The sequence below is a fragment of the Bos grunniens genome, chromosome 5, assembly GCF_055505025.1.
Source record: "Bos grunniens cultivar Pamir isolate PY7600 chromosome 5, Bosgru_T2T1.0, whole genome shotgun sequence".
NCBI lineage: Eukaryota > Metazoa > Chordata > Mammalia > Artiodactyla > Bovidae > Bos > Bos grunniens.
Genome location: NC_141169.1, coordinates 65,027,501 through 65,043,406, shown reverse-complemented (window position 1 = coordinate 65,043,406; position 15,906 = coordinate 65,027,501). Strand labels below are relative to the sequence as shown.

The 15,906-nt window shown below is 39.8% G+C and overlaps 1 protein-coding gene across 8 annotated transcripts in view; it reads left to right on the top strand.

Annotated features, from left to right (window-relative positions):
* The first annotated feature begins 3,639 nt into the window (after positions 1–3,639).
* Positions 3,640–15,906, top strand: part of ANKS1B (ankyrin repeat and sterile alpha motif domain containing 1B) — a 1,153,827-nt gene continuing 1,141,560 nt past the window's right edge. For all 8 annotated transcript variants that reach the window (XM_086400851.1, XM_086400849.1, XM_086400852.1 and 5 more), the window contains exon 1: positions 3,640–4,199. In XM_086400851.1, the coding sequence (XP_086256977.1) occupies positions 4,066–4,199 (134 nt within the window). In that variant the 5' untranslated portion in view covers positions 3,640–4,065. The remainder of the gene's footprint in view (positions 4,200–15,906) is intronic.

The window sequence follows — 15,906 nt, the reverse complement described above, 5'->3', positions numbered from 1 at the left end:
GAGTCTCACGGGCTGCATTCCATAGGGTCCCAAAGAGTCGGCACGACTGAAGCAATTTAGCACACACACGAACTCTCATGCTACAATGGTGAGCTGAGTGTAGTGCGATAGTGCCCATAAACCTGAAGATATTTACTCTCTGCTCCTTTACCAAAAAAGTCTGTGACCCATGTGTAGGAGAGAGAGAGAAATAGAAGATGGGGTATAAGAATGAGGTAGGTTGAGATTAGCCCTTGAGAGATGAGATTCCAAAATGGATACTGTGTTCTTTGTGTCTTCTTAGACACCCCTCTGAGAGATTGCATAATAGGTTTATTGGGATGCTAGCCCTTTTCCTCACTGAGAAATAAAAAGAGATGGTGAAAAATTATTTTTGGAATTTCAGGGGTTTCTTTCTGTGAGGAAAAATAGTTTTGAGACAAGACTACATTTTTCAGTGGGCTGTGTACTGGGTCACCTGTAGGGAATACAGGTTTTCAAAGGTAGGAGCACACAGGCAGGGGGGCTCTAAGAGAGGAGGAAGCTAATGATAGAATCAGCAGGATAGTGGTAGAATGTTATGTGATGTGATGATTTTTGTTGTTAAGTCACCAAGTCGTGTCCAACTCTTTTGCAATCCCATGGACCGTAGCCCACCAGGCTCCTCTGTCCATGGAATTTCTCAGGCAAGAATACTAGAGTGAGTAGCCATTTCCTTCTCCAGGGGGTCTTCCTGACCCAGGGACCAAACCTGCATCTTCTGCACTGCAGGCAGATTCTTTACTGCTGAGCCACCAGGGAAGCCATGATGTTCTTGGAGGAGCTCTTATTTTTCCACATCAAATTTCCCTAGAGAGGAAGAAACTTCTGATGATACTCTAATGTGATGCTCATTTGGTTCCTTATGTCTACTTTCAGTTGGTTAGAACTTGGAGAAGATGGGCGATTGACATTCCATGGCCTTCAATACTCATAACCATAAATTTAGAAAGACTGATAACATACTTGATGTCTGGGTCTCCTCAGGAAGATAATGAAGGACAGAATTTGTGCCATATAGGTATGAGGAGACAAATTTACATAGAATGCAGAAACTTAGAACTTGATGTTCTATTTAGATGTCTAATATCTTCATAGTATTTTGTAGCCTGGAGCTGCTAACTTCTGTCCCACAGCCTATCATAGTCCCAGTTACACAGAGTAACTATAGAGCTCAAGATGGAGAGAAAGCAGATATTTTCCAAATCTACTCCCTAAATCACAGAGTAATCCCATCTTAGCTCAGTTGCTAACTTGATGCTATGCGACATTATCTTCTCCTCTTCCTCACTGTGGGCTCTAGGTTTGAGGGCTCAGTATTTGAAGTGCATTGGCTTGGTTGCCCCAGGGCATGTGGAATCTTCTGGGACCAGGGATTGAACCCTGCAGGGAGTGTCCCCTGCATTGCCAGGTAGATTCTTAATCACTGGACCACCAGGGAAGTCCACGGCCTCTTCAGATTTTTGGCAGAATGTTTTCACTTTTTGTTTGCATGTTAGTTCACATGCAGTCAAACCTTTGTCCTCTTCAACAAGAAACAATGATGTAACTACAAAGAGTTTGGAGTTGAAAACTGGCTTTGAGTATCATATACCACTAGAGTATATGAAACGGTAGAACTGACCTTTAGTAAATCATTACTAATGGTTTTCCCATTGGGGGTTAACCCTCTTGATCACTCAGTCATGATTAACTGTTGTTGCTTGTCAAAACTGTGGGTTACTTTTAGCTCTGACCAACTGAATACTTACAGTCTATTCTGGGAAAGATGTGTTTTGCTTAGGTGGCAACATTAGGAAAGTGGAAGAAGGATTTCTCCATACCATTTTCAAAATGAAATGAATGGCTCCTTACCTCTTGTTTCTTTAACTGGTCTGCTAGTCCCAGTATGTCAGAGATCATATTATTATCATATATAATATCATCTTACTATTAAAACAGATTAAAAAACAAAAACCACTAGCTCAAAACCTGCTTCCTTTAGCCATAATATTTCTAATACTTTGAGCCATTCAAATAAAATCTCAGAATACTAAATTTCATAAAAAATTAAAAACTACACTTGTTGCTTATCCCTGAATGTCTTTTAAGTTTTTCCCAATTATTTACTTAAAATTTCTGCCTGTAGCAGGCAGTCCTGTATTTGAGTCTTGGCTCACTTTCTAGCCCCATGATTTTGTGCTAATCAGTTCCCTCATCTTTAAAATAAAGATAAAAGTGGTATCCATCTCATGGGATTGTCTCAAGGTTAAGACAACAGATGAAAAACAGAATAGTACCTGGTCGCTAGTAACTGCTCATGAGATGTCTTTGATCATTACTGTCTGTTCATTTACTTTTTTCATGGGGGCAGTAAGGTGCATTGGGAGTCAGTGAGTCAGTTCTGTGGTCCAATTCTTTCAGCCACTTAACTGTGCAGCATCTTGAGAAAATTAACGCGTTGACCCAATATTTACTCATTACCAAAATGGATATATGGTAGTAATATCCAGTTCACTGAGTTGTGAGGAAAGTGCCTCTTATGTCCCTTTCCTCCCAACTGATTATCAACAAGTTAACATTTATGAAGTTTATTCCAAGGGCAAGGCAAAGCACAGGGTATTACAGGAAGTTTCAACAGAAATGCGTGCTCTCCATCGCGGGCAAGGAGAGCAGCTAACAAAATCAAGCCAACCATACACAATGAATTGCTGATGAATATGCAAATTAAAGTGGGTCTCTAATCCGTGCTCATTTATATTTTTCCCAGTGTGAATGTGGAGGAATTTTCAATGAGAGCCTTTTTCCTGGTATTTCCACAAGTCAGCAGATCCTCAAAGCCCAACTGAAATAGAGGGCTGATGAAAGACCCTAGAAAAACTGCAGCAGTCACAAACCATGCAATGGCCAGGGCCACTGAAACTAAACTAAAACAAGGGCAGGTCTCAGGCAGGTAAACGAACGGACGAAAAGCCGGTCCAGTCGCCTGGACACCGACACAAGCGGTGGCAGGAGGGCTTCTCCCCAGCATCACCGGCCTCGCATCCCGGTCATGGAGGATTTTCCTTACGCGTCGTGACTGACCCGAGGCGTGGCGCCGGCGGCCGCCGGGCTGAGGAGTAGCAGAGGCCCGGAGAACTCCAGTCCTCACACGGTTAAACCTCTCCCAAGGAGACTGGAGGAGGGAGGGTCCCCGCCCACGAAAACCGAGAGAATCTCGTCCCGGCGCCCCGCCCCCACCTCATCCCCCCGCCCCCCGCGCCCCCCCTCCCCCGGACGGACTCACGGGCCGCACCTGCCGGTGCTCACACGCCCCCCGCGCGCCCGCGGCCCCGCGCGCCAGGCCTCAGCGCCGCCGCCGCCGCCGCCGGCGGACCCGGGCGCCCGCCCGCCCTACCCGAGCCCGGAGCCGCCTCCGCCACCACCGCCGCAGCCGCCGCCGCCTTCGGCACGCGCCCGCCGCAGCTCAGCCGCACCGCGCGGCCTCGGCGCGGGCCGCGGCCGCCGGAGCCGTAGCCGCCGCGCTCCTCTCCGCCGCGGGCCGGGGCCCGCGGACGCCGCCTCCTTAACCGCCGAGCGGGCCAGGCGCAAAAGCTGAGGAGAACCCGGCCGGGGCGCGAGGGTGCGCGGGCCGCAGCCGCCACGGGCGTTCGCGGCGCTCGCGCTCAGGCGAGGACGGTCTCCGTCTCCTCCTCCTCCGACCTCCTCACTCCTCAGCATCCTCCTCCCGCTTCTCAAAAAGCATCCCCGGTCCCCACCCCCTGACACCCCACCCGCGGGAAGGAGGCCTCGGGAATTAAGGGGAGTGGCTGTGGGGGCGCGTCGCGGCTCCCAGCTCAGCCAGACCCTGTTCCAAGACATGGTCTGGTCCTCGTTGTAAAAGCTGCGCCCCGAAGAGGAGCGGAGAGTAGTGTTCCCGGCTGGGGGCTGCAGGGCTCTCTAGGGGCTGGAGCTCTGGCATTATCTTAGGGTGGGGCGGAGAGGGCTCTGGATTTGTGGGGAGTGGGGGTGGGCGGGGAGGAGGACCCGAAGAGGGAAAGGACTCTGAGAGGGAGTCGTTGAGAGACTATGGGGAAGGACCAGGAGCTCTTGGAAGCTGCTCGCACTGGAAATGTGGCTCTGGTGGAGAAACTCCTGTCTGGCAGGAAAGGAGGGATCCTGGGCGGTGGATCCGGACCCCTGCCCCTGTCTAGTCTGCTAAGGTAAGGACCGGAACCGGCTCCGCGTTTGCACACCTCGCTATGCATTGTGATGAATACGTCCTTCCTCCTCACGGTTATTGCACCTGGTGGCTGCCAGCGATTCATTCTTAAATTAGGTGGGAAAACAGAATGTGTATATGGAGAGGAGGCATGAACCTCCCTGTCAGATAGATGCCTCAGATTCTTTGAGTAATTTTAAAATAGCCTTCCTTCAATGCGTCAGTAGCTACTTTTCTGTGAGCTGTGGTGCAGAACTTGTACATGCACTAGCCCTAGTGTTGCTGGAAGAATTTTTGCGTCTCACCCGCTCTCCATCAATGTTTATTACATGTTTTCAGTTTCGAATCCAGCCTCCTACCCGCACCGCACCCCCCCACCCCCGCCCCACCGTTCCCTTTTCTGCTATTTAAATGAAATTGGCAGAGAAGCTTTGCGTGCATGCTATTATCCTGCAAAAGCCACAGCCCTTGGTTGCTGCTTCCCTTCTCTTGCAGAAGGCATTTGCTGTGCTGTGGGATATGATCCCACAAAATGAAGAGAGTGAGCCTTCTGGTGAGATGTCATCAGTACAGTGTGTGTAAAACTTGATGAGGCAGGTTAGGCAGCCCCAGGAGTACTTTCAGTCACCTGGACATGGCTGAGTAAAACTTGGTTATTGTATCTCAGGATGAAGAATGCCAGGTTGGGATTGGGAAAGTGTATATGGAATATAGTAGAGGGCTTTTAATGTGAAGATGTTCCAGGTGAGACTTAATATTGCTTGGAAACACACACACACACACACACACACACACACAAGGTCTTTTTTTCACCAGGCAGTATCTTAGAAATAGCAGGATTGATTTACATATTTGAAAAAACAATTAATTTAAACGATGAATTGATAGGCAAATGAAATCAGTTGTGAGGGAGGAAGCCTGAAGAATATTCACTAGATAAAATTCAAGGAAAGCTATTTAGTTTCTAAAATCACAGCTATTCAGTTTATCCTGGATGTTTTTGGAGGCATCGATCATCATTCACATCTTCACCCTAAAACATCTCTTAAGTCTAACTCTATTTGTAAAAATTTTTTAAGCTCAAGTGATTTTCTTGGTTTTTAACAGTTTCATAAACTATTCTTTGCTGCTCTTGACCAGTGCTTAATACAAACTTTTGGATGATGACATTGTGTTCTTTACACAAGTTTTCATGTGTTGTGGTGGTCAGATAATGCAGTTAGTTACAGTCTTGGCTAATAGGGTAAATGAGAACATTCCTGTTATGGTGAAATGAATTTAGTTGGAAAATAATTGATAGGATTTTAGAAAGCTCCACATAATGATCATCTGTACTTGTTGACAGTGGCATTTTATTGGAATGATAGTTCGCTTCGGAACAATGAATATTTATGGGGTGAATATTTATAAATATTTAGAAGTGATGACTCTTGTGTGCACTCTCTTGTTAAGTAATTTTCACTTTCAATCACAGGTAGACAGTTTGTACAAATTTCAGATTATAGATCTAGTAATTGCCCTTAGTCACAGGTAGTTTATACAGAAGCAGTTTATTTGGGTATAGTTTTAAATTGCAGGTGAAATAAATGTTTGCTATCATATCAGTGATAAATATCATTATGGTTAGAAACTGATATCATGAAAGAGGTTTCTAAAAATAATCAATTTCTTTACAAAAACACTAAAGAATTCTTTGAGAGCAGGGAGAACTTCAGTTGATTCCTTTGAGATGAATGGTGTTTTAAAAAACTTATCTTTGTGATAGAAATTAAACATCTTTTAAATGCCTTCTTAGTTGTGTCATTTTAAAAAGAGAATGTAAAATTTCAGGAATAGAATAGCAACTATTTAGTGTTGGTAAACATCAACTATGACATGAAAATTGTGACTATAATGTACTTCTTGAATGAGAGGCTGTCTCTTTTGCTGGTTTTGTCAGAGGTAGAAGTAGTAGCTCAACAGTGAGAATACAAAACAAAAAACCTTAAAAATGTGTGTTCATTAGAGTAGTTTGAACCAAGTTGTAAAACAGCAAAATCAAAACCAGTAACCTTTAAACTTCCGTTTTTCTATATCATATTGAATAAACAACTAAAATAGTGCCTTTGAAGAAAATGAGAATTGAAATTATCTTCTTTGGGTGATTCTTTACATAAAATGAAATTCCTAAGAAAGCATACTTTATTTCATTGTCATTTTATTTCACAGATGATTGTCATCAAAAGCTTATTTACAAGATAATAGAAAATTATCTCTTTACCTTCAGACATAAAGACAGTTCAAAATTTTAAAATATTTTGGAATTGTGGAATAGATTTGGTACTCCTCTGCCCTACTTTTGGATGAGGAAATGGCTACCCCCTCCAGTACTCTTGCCTGGAGAATCTCATGGACAGAGAAGCCTGGCAAGCTATAGTCCTTGGGGTCACAAAGAGTCGGACACAACTGAATCGATTTAACATTGCCCTACTTTATTATTTGTGTTGTGTAATAATAGGCTCAGATCCTGTGCTAAATGCGTATATCATCTCATTCAGTTCTTATGTCAACCTTAAGAGCTTGGTCCTCATTTCTCAAATGATGGACTAAAGAGATAGGAAGATTAAGAACATGCCCAAGATCACATAACTAGTAATGGCAAGGATTTTAAGTTTTGTGATTCAAATTTGCCTTACCTTGCCTTAAGTCTTATTCACTGAATCTGTTTTATTTACAAAAGTTTAAAGTACATGGCCAATGTGTCTAATTTGAACACTTCTTTGTAGGAATAATAATTTGGAAATCCTTACATCCTTAAAAAAAGCAACTCATGACTGCCCTTTGAAGAATCAGTAGATACTCTTTCTGAAGATGCTTTTGATTATTTATTACCTACTAAGTGAGCAGTAACTGTATAATGGGGAATCAGGCATGTTTGGTTGACACTGTGATTTTCAGCAAAAGTGAAAAAATGACCTTGAGTAAATATGTTTCTAAGCCTCACTGTGCTCTTCTATGAAGTGGAAATAGTAAGAATACCTATCATATGGAGCTATTGTAAGGGTTAAATGGGGTATAGAAATTAATGCAAAGCATTTAGCACATTGGTATTGATCATTGTGCTGTGATTTCTCACAGAACTCTGGAATACTTGACTCTATTTCTTTTCTTTGTTATTTTTTCATTTTAGAAAGCTTTAATTTATTAGTAATCCTTCCTTTCCCTTGAGCTGAAATCTTCCTTTCTTGAACATCTACATTTTGTTTTTAATTTTGGGGCTTTCCAGAATAAATTTAATCTCAACACTGTGTACAACACTTTTAAGGTCTTAGTGCCTCCTCTTCCTACTTTATCAAGACTAAATATCTCCAATTCCTTATCACTTTGTTGACTATTTCTAAAGGCCTTAGGTTTCCCTGGTGGCTCAAATGGTAAAGAATCTGCCTGCAATGCAGGAGACCTGGATTCAACCCCTTCTTCAGGAAGATCCCCTGGAGAAGGGAAGGGCTGCCCATTCCAGTATTCTTCCTGAACAATTTCATGGACAGAGGAGCTTGGCAGGCTATAGTCCACGGGGTCACAAAGAATCTGACTAAGTGACTAACACTTTGGCTTCACATGGTACTAGGAGTAAATTTCTTTCTCTTTTTTTTCAAGTTCCAACGCCTTGTTGTCTTTTCAGTTATTTATAAGAAAACAGACACTATGTCAAAGAAGACATATACCCGCCAATGAACACAAAAATGTTCATCATCGTGAATTAGTTATTGTTTAGTTGCTAAGTCATGGCCGACTCTTTTGTGAGCCCATGGACTGTAGCCTGCTAGGTTCCTTTGTCCATGGGATTTCCCAGGCAGAAATACTGAAGTGGGTTGCCATTTCCTTCAACAAGGAGTAAATTTCTATAGTAAGTTTTCCATTAGAATCACAGAATCTTCAAATATAAAGGAGTCTTTTCATCTAGTTTCTTACCTGGAGAATTTACTTATAACATCCTTTACCAGTTACTTACTGCAGTTCTGTTAAACCCTGCAATGGCTAGATCCATCCACTGTATTTCTTGATGGCTCTAATTACTTAAAATATTCATCTTTTATTGAGCTAAAATTCACTTCCCTGTAATTTCCAGCAGTTGGTACTAATTTGGCTTTATGGGTCAGTATAAAGTAGTTTAGTTTGCCAGGGCAGTTCTTCAGCTAATATTTAGCTATATTGTTTTCTTATGAATCTTCTATTTTTTTCTAAGATTTAAACAACCAGTTGCCACGTGGTAATAGAGCATAGGTGTTAAGAACTTGGAGCTTTTCAGGTAGCTCGATGGTAAAGAATCTGTGTGTCAATGCAGGAGTCACAGGAGACGTGGGTTCAATCCCTTGGTGGGGAAAATTCCCTAGAGTAGGCAATGTTAACCCACTCCAGTATTCTTGCGTGGAAAATCCTATGGACAGAGGAGCGTGGTGGGCTATGGTCCGTAGGACCACAAAAAGACAGACATGACTTAGCGACTAAGCATGTTAAGAACTAACATTTTCATACTTTTTTCCTATTCTCAAAATTTTCAATGACTCTCTTCAAATATGGTGACTAGAAATGAAAAAAATGCAATAGTTGTCATTTGACCAGTGTAGAATATAGTGGGACTTAATATATTTTAAATTTCTAAAAAAATTACAAAGCAGCATATTTAGTATGATCCTTTTCTTTAACAAAGAATAAATGTGTGTGAACATTTATATTGTATGTTAAGAAGTCTGGAATGATAAGCACAAGAATGTAGTTACTGGGTTTCCCTGGTGGCTCAGATAGTAAAGAATCTTCCTGCAATGCAGGAGACCAGGGTTTGATCCCTAGGTTGCAAAAATCCTCTGGAGAAGGAATAGGATTATTTAGTGAGTGGTGGAATTGTGAGTGATCTTTATTTTTTGGCTTATATATATTTTCCCATATTTTAGAGTAAACCTGTATTGTGCAATGAAAATGAAATAGCAGCTATTTAAAACATGGTACAATGAAGTTATTACTTTCTTATTATTAATCTAAGACCTGCCTTAGTACAGGTCAAAATTTTCTAAGCTGTATGGTGCCTTTGGCTCACATTGAGCAGATAGTCAATTAAAACTTCAACTTTTTTTTTTTTTTTCCCCAGTGACTTGTCAAGCCATTGTCATGGTTGTCAATGACTTGTCAACTTGTCATGGTTCCCCTGTCTGGTACTTGTGAAAGCGTTGACTGAACTTAAATTATTTCTATTATATTTAATCTTAACCTACGTTAGCCTATATTTATAATATATCTAGCTCTCTTGGCTCTTGAGTCTGTTTTCCAGTATATTAAAGTCACTTCTCTGCATCATGCTGCTGCTGCTGCTGCTGCTAAGTCACTTCAGTCATGTCTCCAACTCTGTGTGACCCCATAGACGGCATCCCACCAGGCTCCCCCATCCCTGGGATTCTCCAGGCAAGAACACTGGAGTGGGTTGCCATTTCCTTCTCTGCATCATATGTAGATTTAATAAGCATGTTTTCTATAACTGGTATTCAACAACTATGATATACTCCTAAAGAACTTCAAATTAGTATAAATTTGAAAGTGACCATCTTTATGCATGGTCTTTCTACCAACATTGAGGCCACTTAATAGAACCAGTTATTTCTCTCTAATGTATCTGTTTGAATATTATGAGGTATTTTATCTATTGCCTTTCTGTATTCACATTATGTTCTGTTTATTCCATTCCTTTGATCTACCCCTGTAGTAGAAGTCTATGTGTATGTGTGTGTTAGTTGCTCAGTCATGTTCAGCTCTTTGTGACTCCATGGACTGTGGCCCACCAGGCTCCTCTGTCCATGGAATTCTCCAGGCAAGAATAATGTAGTGGGTAGCCATTCCCTTCTCGTAAGGGATCTTCCTGACCCAGGGATCCAACCTACCTCTACTGTATTGCAGGCAGATTCTTTACCCTCTGAGCCACCAGGGAAGCCTAGTGTGTCTATAAATTCCACCAAACTTAAGCTACTTTGTTATAACTTGTTTCTGATAGCAAACCATTAATGATGCCTAGTATTGTTGCAAATTCTTTGTACCCCTTTGCTTCTAATTCTTTTGAATCTGGATACTTAAACCCATTTGAAGCGGCTAAGTGCCTCTTATGATCTCAGTGTTTCTGGAGCTTTGGTAAAATCTTAGCATTGTTTATGCTTTCTGGGTTGAAAATTATTCTCACTAGGGATAAGAGCAAAATAGAAGTTGAGAAGAATCAGATTCTTAGTTTTGTTAGATGTTTTAGGGAATTCTCTTGTGGTGTAAACCATCTGCAGTTTTAATATGTCAGAGATTAAGATTATATTAGCTGTCATAGCAGTGAACTTCTATTTCTTCTCTCCTTTTTTTCAAACTTAGCTGAAAAGGACATTAGCCTTTTTCCACGGCAAGTATATACTTCACTTCTGTGTTTGCTTTCAGTTTTATCTTACACCCTCTTTCATCCTTAAAAAATCTGAACTCATCAGAGCTCATTAGAGTACTCAAATTGAATTGCTTCTCTCCTTTTCTTCCTTCATATTATGTATGAAATTTCATTTTATTTAACATATCTTTCATGAGATAGCTGCAAAGCCTTTTAAAATTTTACTCTTTGGCACAGTTACCTTTTAATCTAAACAAAAATAAGTCCCATTTAAACTGTGTTAAATTATTTCTTTTTTAGTCTAGATTAAGAATTATTTATATTTTGATAAAGCAGTAAAAAAGTTTGTTAATAACTCAAATTTACTTAATTTTCTCAATGCCTCAAAGAATCAGATACTATGTAAAGTATAGTTAGTAAATTCTTGAGAAACACAAGGAATCCAGTTCTCAAGACCTCCATGTGAAGAAGTATATCTGTAAGAACTGAGGGAAAAGTAATCTTGTCACCAAAGATATGTAAACCAGACAGCTTATAAGTTTTTCAGATTCAGGATTCAGTTCATGGCAACTTGGAAGTATTGTAATTTTCAACTATTTGGGCAGCTATGGCTGTTGAGACTAATATACGATACTCACTTCCAGGGAAGCTGTATTGGTTAAATGGAATAAATCACAAATAGAGCAGTTAAACTGCATGAAAATGTTATATCTATAAAAATAGTCAAGTTGCAAGTGGGTTATCTATTTTAGATAGTAATGATGTTTGAAGCGGTGATTGCACCATTCTGTTCAGCGAGCTGTGTCTGCCTGAGTGAACAGTGCCAGCTGCATGATGGGGAGTAAGGAGAGAGGAGAGAGAATTTTGGTATTGACCTCTTTCTCAACTACAGGGTTTTCAGCTCCCTCTTCGAAACTGTGAGGATGTTGTGTAGCAGGGAATTAGGACAACCAACTGGTGACTGACTACTCAACCTGTCGTTTTTGCATTGCCCAATTCACAGTGCATCTCAGTGGTTTCTTATAGTCACAGAAGAGTGAAGTAGGTCTTCACTGACATTAATGCAGGAGTTTACAATATTCAGTAGTGTGCCTACTAACCTTAGCAATTTAACCTCTCAGGTGACAGTAAACAGAATTTTATTAGCTCAGTTGTGTACTGAAATAATTTATTTCACTATACATTTGAGGTAATTTTGGAAAATTCTTTCAGAGTCTATTATAGAACATTCTTCCTGAGTGTTTAACTAGAAATGGAAGCTGACTATAATTCAATCATGGGTTAGAAAAGATTAATTTCAGCCTACAGAATCTGAAGCTATTTAACATTTAATGCATTTTAGTGTGTCTTTGGTTTCCATTTCAAACATATTTCAGCGTAGTTTTAATTAATTGAAATATGAGTTTTGGTCATTTCATTTTATGTTGATATTAGAGATTATCTCGTTTGAAAAAGCAGGAGTTTACCCAGAAGACATATCTGTATGCCAGTTCTTTCTCTTGTATGTGATGACATGGTCGTGTAAACCATATGGCAGCCCAAGGCACAGTGCCAGTTGACAGCCCAGTGCATTTTCTTGTGTAACACAGATCTAAAAACTCTTCTTAGAGCCCAGTTTTCCTTTGTGTCAGTAGGACAGCAAGTGACTTCTACATTTGTGTTAAACCTGGGTAAGGCTTGCAGTTTTGTGATTTTTGAGGATGAGTCAGAATATATGGTTAAAAGATAAATTTTATTTTCCTCATTTCCTTCTGTTGTAATCTCCAAAGTTCATCTCTGAAAGTGTTTCTTATAGGTAATACTTTATTATTTAACAGCACATCCTTATGAATCTGTAAAATGAATTTTGATTCAGTTGTGCTATAGAATTATTTGGGTTCTACTGTGTTGTGAGAGCAGCTTTATTTAAAGCGGTTAATTACTTCTAGTTAACTGAGCTGAAACAATCAGAGTAAACTTGTCGCTGTCAAATTGGATCATCTGTTGATTGATGGTTGTGGACATAAACAGCCAACCTCATTTCTTGCTATCTGCTTGATATTTCTATTTCCTCTACCACCTTTCTTCTAACACTTCTGGCTCAAATTTCTTTCTCTTTAGAAAGAAAGCCTCTTCTCTACTGAAATTAGCACAAGTTCAGCCTGCCTCTAGTTTTTGTGTCAACTGCCCCTCTCCAAGGGTTGCAGGTTTTGTGTGAGGAGCAGAGCTGGAATGAGCTGTGCATAGTGAGTAGATTAAGAACAAAAATTGAACCTTCACAATTCTGGAGCTTACAGAGTTTGCTTTCATCATCTCTAGTTTCCTGCATATGTCAGTGTTAATTTCTCCTCTCACCTCACAGATTCTGTGTCCATGTGTCTTTCCTAACCTTCTCCTACCACCAGCAACTATTTTTGGGTGCTGAAAATTCATACTGAAGTATGATTGACTGTAAAGGCTTTTAGGAAGCTCTTTTAGTATTTTCATTTAAAGAAGAAACAACTGCTGCTGCTGCTGCTAAGTCGCTTCAGTCGTGTGACTCTGTATGACCGTATAGACGGCAGCCCACCAGCCTCCTCTGTCCTTGGGATTCTCCAGGCAAGAATACTGGAGTGGGTTGCCATTTCCTTTTCCAAAACAGGAAACAAACTTCAGGCCAAAATACTAAAGCTATGAAGCTCTAATGGCAGAGTTGATGGAGTGGATTTTTTCAGAATGGGTTGGATAAAGGTGGTCATTTATCCTTTCTTCTTATAAGGCTAGTGCTGTTGAAGGGGAAAGGGATTTGATTGAAGAGAAATAGGATAGCACAGGGGCAGTGCTGGAAAAGCCTTTTTTTTTATTGCTATCAAATTAGTCCCTAGAACTTTTTATTGGATATCTGTTATATTATATACTCATCTTAGGTATCAGCATATTTTGTATTTTTTGCCTGTTTCCAGAAGTTATTCCTTAGGTGTTTTTATTTATTATGACAGAGATGTACACTATAATTGTATAAGAGCTTCAGTGTCTAATATGGTTTGAGATTCAAATTCTTTTACATCCATTTTCTTATTAAAACAAATTCATATTTTAAGTTTACTCAATATATAGGTTTTTTTTCAAAAACCTATGTTTCATTGTTGGGGAGGTGTTTGAAGTTCTGACCCATGCATCCCAATTAGCATTCTTCCACACTAAACTTTTCTTTTCTTTTTGTCTTTTACCACCAAATTACTATTCAGCCACTTTGAATCCTTGTTTGATACCTGTAGTTACTAATCTGCATTTGAAATGTTTTATATAGCATCTAAAGGTAGTTTATTAGTGTTTTGAAGATACTAAAAAAACTGCTGTATTAAATTACAGAATTATCCTTGTTTTGTATAAATATTTTGCTGCTATTATGAAGGCAAGGAGTGAATGGGAGTGTGTTTGGGGGAAGCTGCACGAATTATGCTGAGATGTTCTTTGGCATGGTAAACTCTCCAGTGGGGGTGTAATGTATAACAGAGTCTTTCCTGTTGGTTTGCTTTGGCTAGTGACAGAGTGTTCTGTTACTCTGAATTTCATAGAGACTTTGGAGACATAATGGAGAAGGTGAATAATTATGAACAAGTACTTGTAAAATAATGGGAGAATATTAACAAAGATTTAATACACTGTAATGTGTGCTGTAATGAAAGTCTCAAACAATGCTTCAGGAATGACAGGAGGAAGAAGGAGATACCTTTAATCTGTTGGAGGAGTGAGTAGTCAGGGTAAACTTCAGAGAGGAGATGATTCTTAAATCTTGTTGAATGAGTAGGAGTTTGTTAGGCTGACACTTTTGGGGAAGGGTAATTCAGGCAAAAAGAACAGTATATTTAATAATTTGTATAAAAATGTAAATATATATATAATTTGGGGCATTAGAAGTAGTTTGTTATAGAACATGGGTATGAAGTAAGTCTGGAAATAGAAGTACTTGTGTACTGCCCTTAGGAGTTGAATTTAAATCTGAAGGCCATGGAGATTCATTGGCTCTTTGTTTTAAATTTTGATATGTTGCTTAATCATTTATAATAGCATGACAGTGTTTCAAAAAATTGAGTATAAGAAAAAAATTGTTCCAATCCTATTGCTAAAATACCTTTTTCTGTGTCTGTTTAATGTGGTTATTATTAGATAGAGTATACAGTTTGAATCCTAAATATTTCACTTAAAAATATATCAAACAATTTAGTGTTATTATAAAGTCTTCATAATCATATTTCTAATTGCACAGTAGTATTCCATTTAATGCAGACTTTTCATGGATCCCTTCCATCACAATTATTCCTGGTTGTTTGCTCAAAATAATGTATTTCCTTTTCTCATCTCAAACTTACTAAGTCAGAATTTTTAAGTATAGGGTCTAAGAATATACATTTTACAAAGCTTCCTTAGTTTGTTATGTACTCTATAAAGTATGAGAACCACTGATCTGGTGATGTATATACCCATTACTTAACATTCCCTTAATACTAGATTAGTTTACTTGTTATTTTTATAAATGATATTATGATGAACATTGTTACACAAATTACCTTTTTAATAAAATTATATTGATGCTGTGAAAGTGTTGCACTCAATATGCCAGCAAATTTGGAAAACTCAGCAGTGGCCACAGGACTGGAAAAGGTCAGTGTTCATTCCAATCCCAAAGAAAGGCAATGCCAAAGAATGCTCAAACTACTGCACAATTGCACTCATCTCACACGCTAGTAAAGTAATACTCAAAATTCTCCAAGCCAGGCTTCAGCAATACGTGAACCATGAACTTCCAGATGTTCAAGCTGGTATTAGAAAAGGCAGAGGAACCAGAGATCAAATTGCCAACATCCGCTGGATCATGGCAAAAGCAAGAGAGTTCCAGAAAAACATACATTTCTGCTTTATTGACTATGCCAAAGCCTTTGACTGTGTGGATCACAATAAACTGTGGACAGTTCTTCAAGAGATGGGAATACCTGACCACCTGACCTGCCTCTTGAGAAACCTGTATGCAGGTCAGGAAGCAACAGTTAGAACTGGACATGGAACAACAGACTGGTTCCAAATAGGAAAAGTAGTACGTCAAGGCTATATAGTGTCACCCTGCTTATTTAACTTATATGCAGAGTACATCATGAGAAACGCTGGGCTGGATGAAGCACAAGCTGGAATCAAGATTGCCAGGAGAAATATCAATAAGCTCAGATATGCAGATGACACCACCCTTATGGCAGAAAGTGAAAAGGAACTAAAAAGCCTCTTGAAAGTGAAAGAGGAGAGTGAAAAAGTTGGCTTAAAGCTCAACATTCAGAAAATGAAGATCATGGCATCTGGTCCCATCACTTCA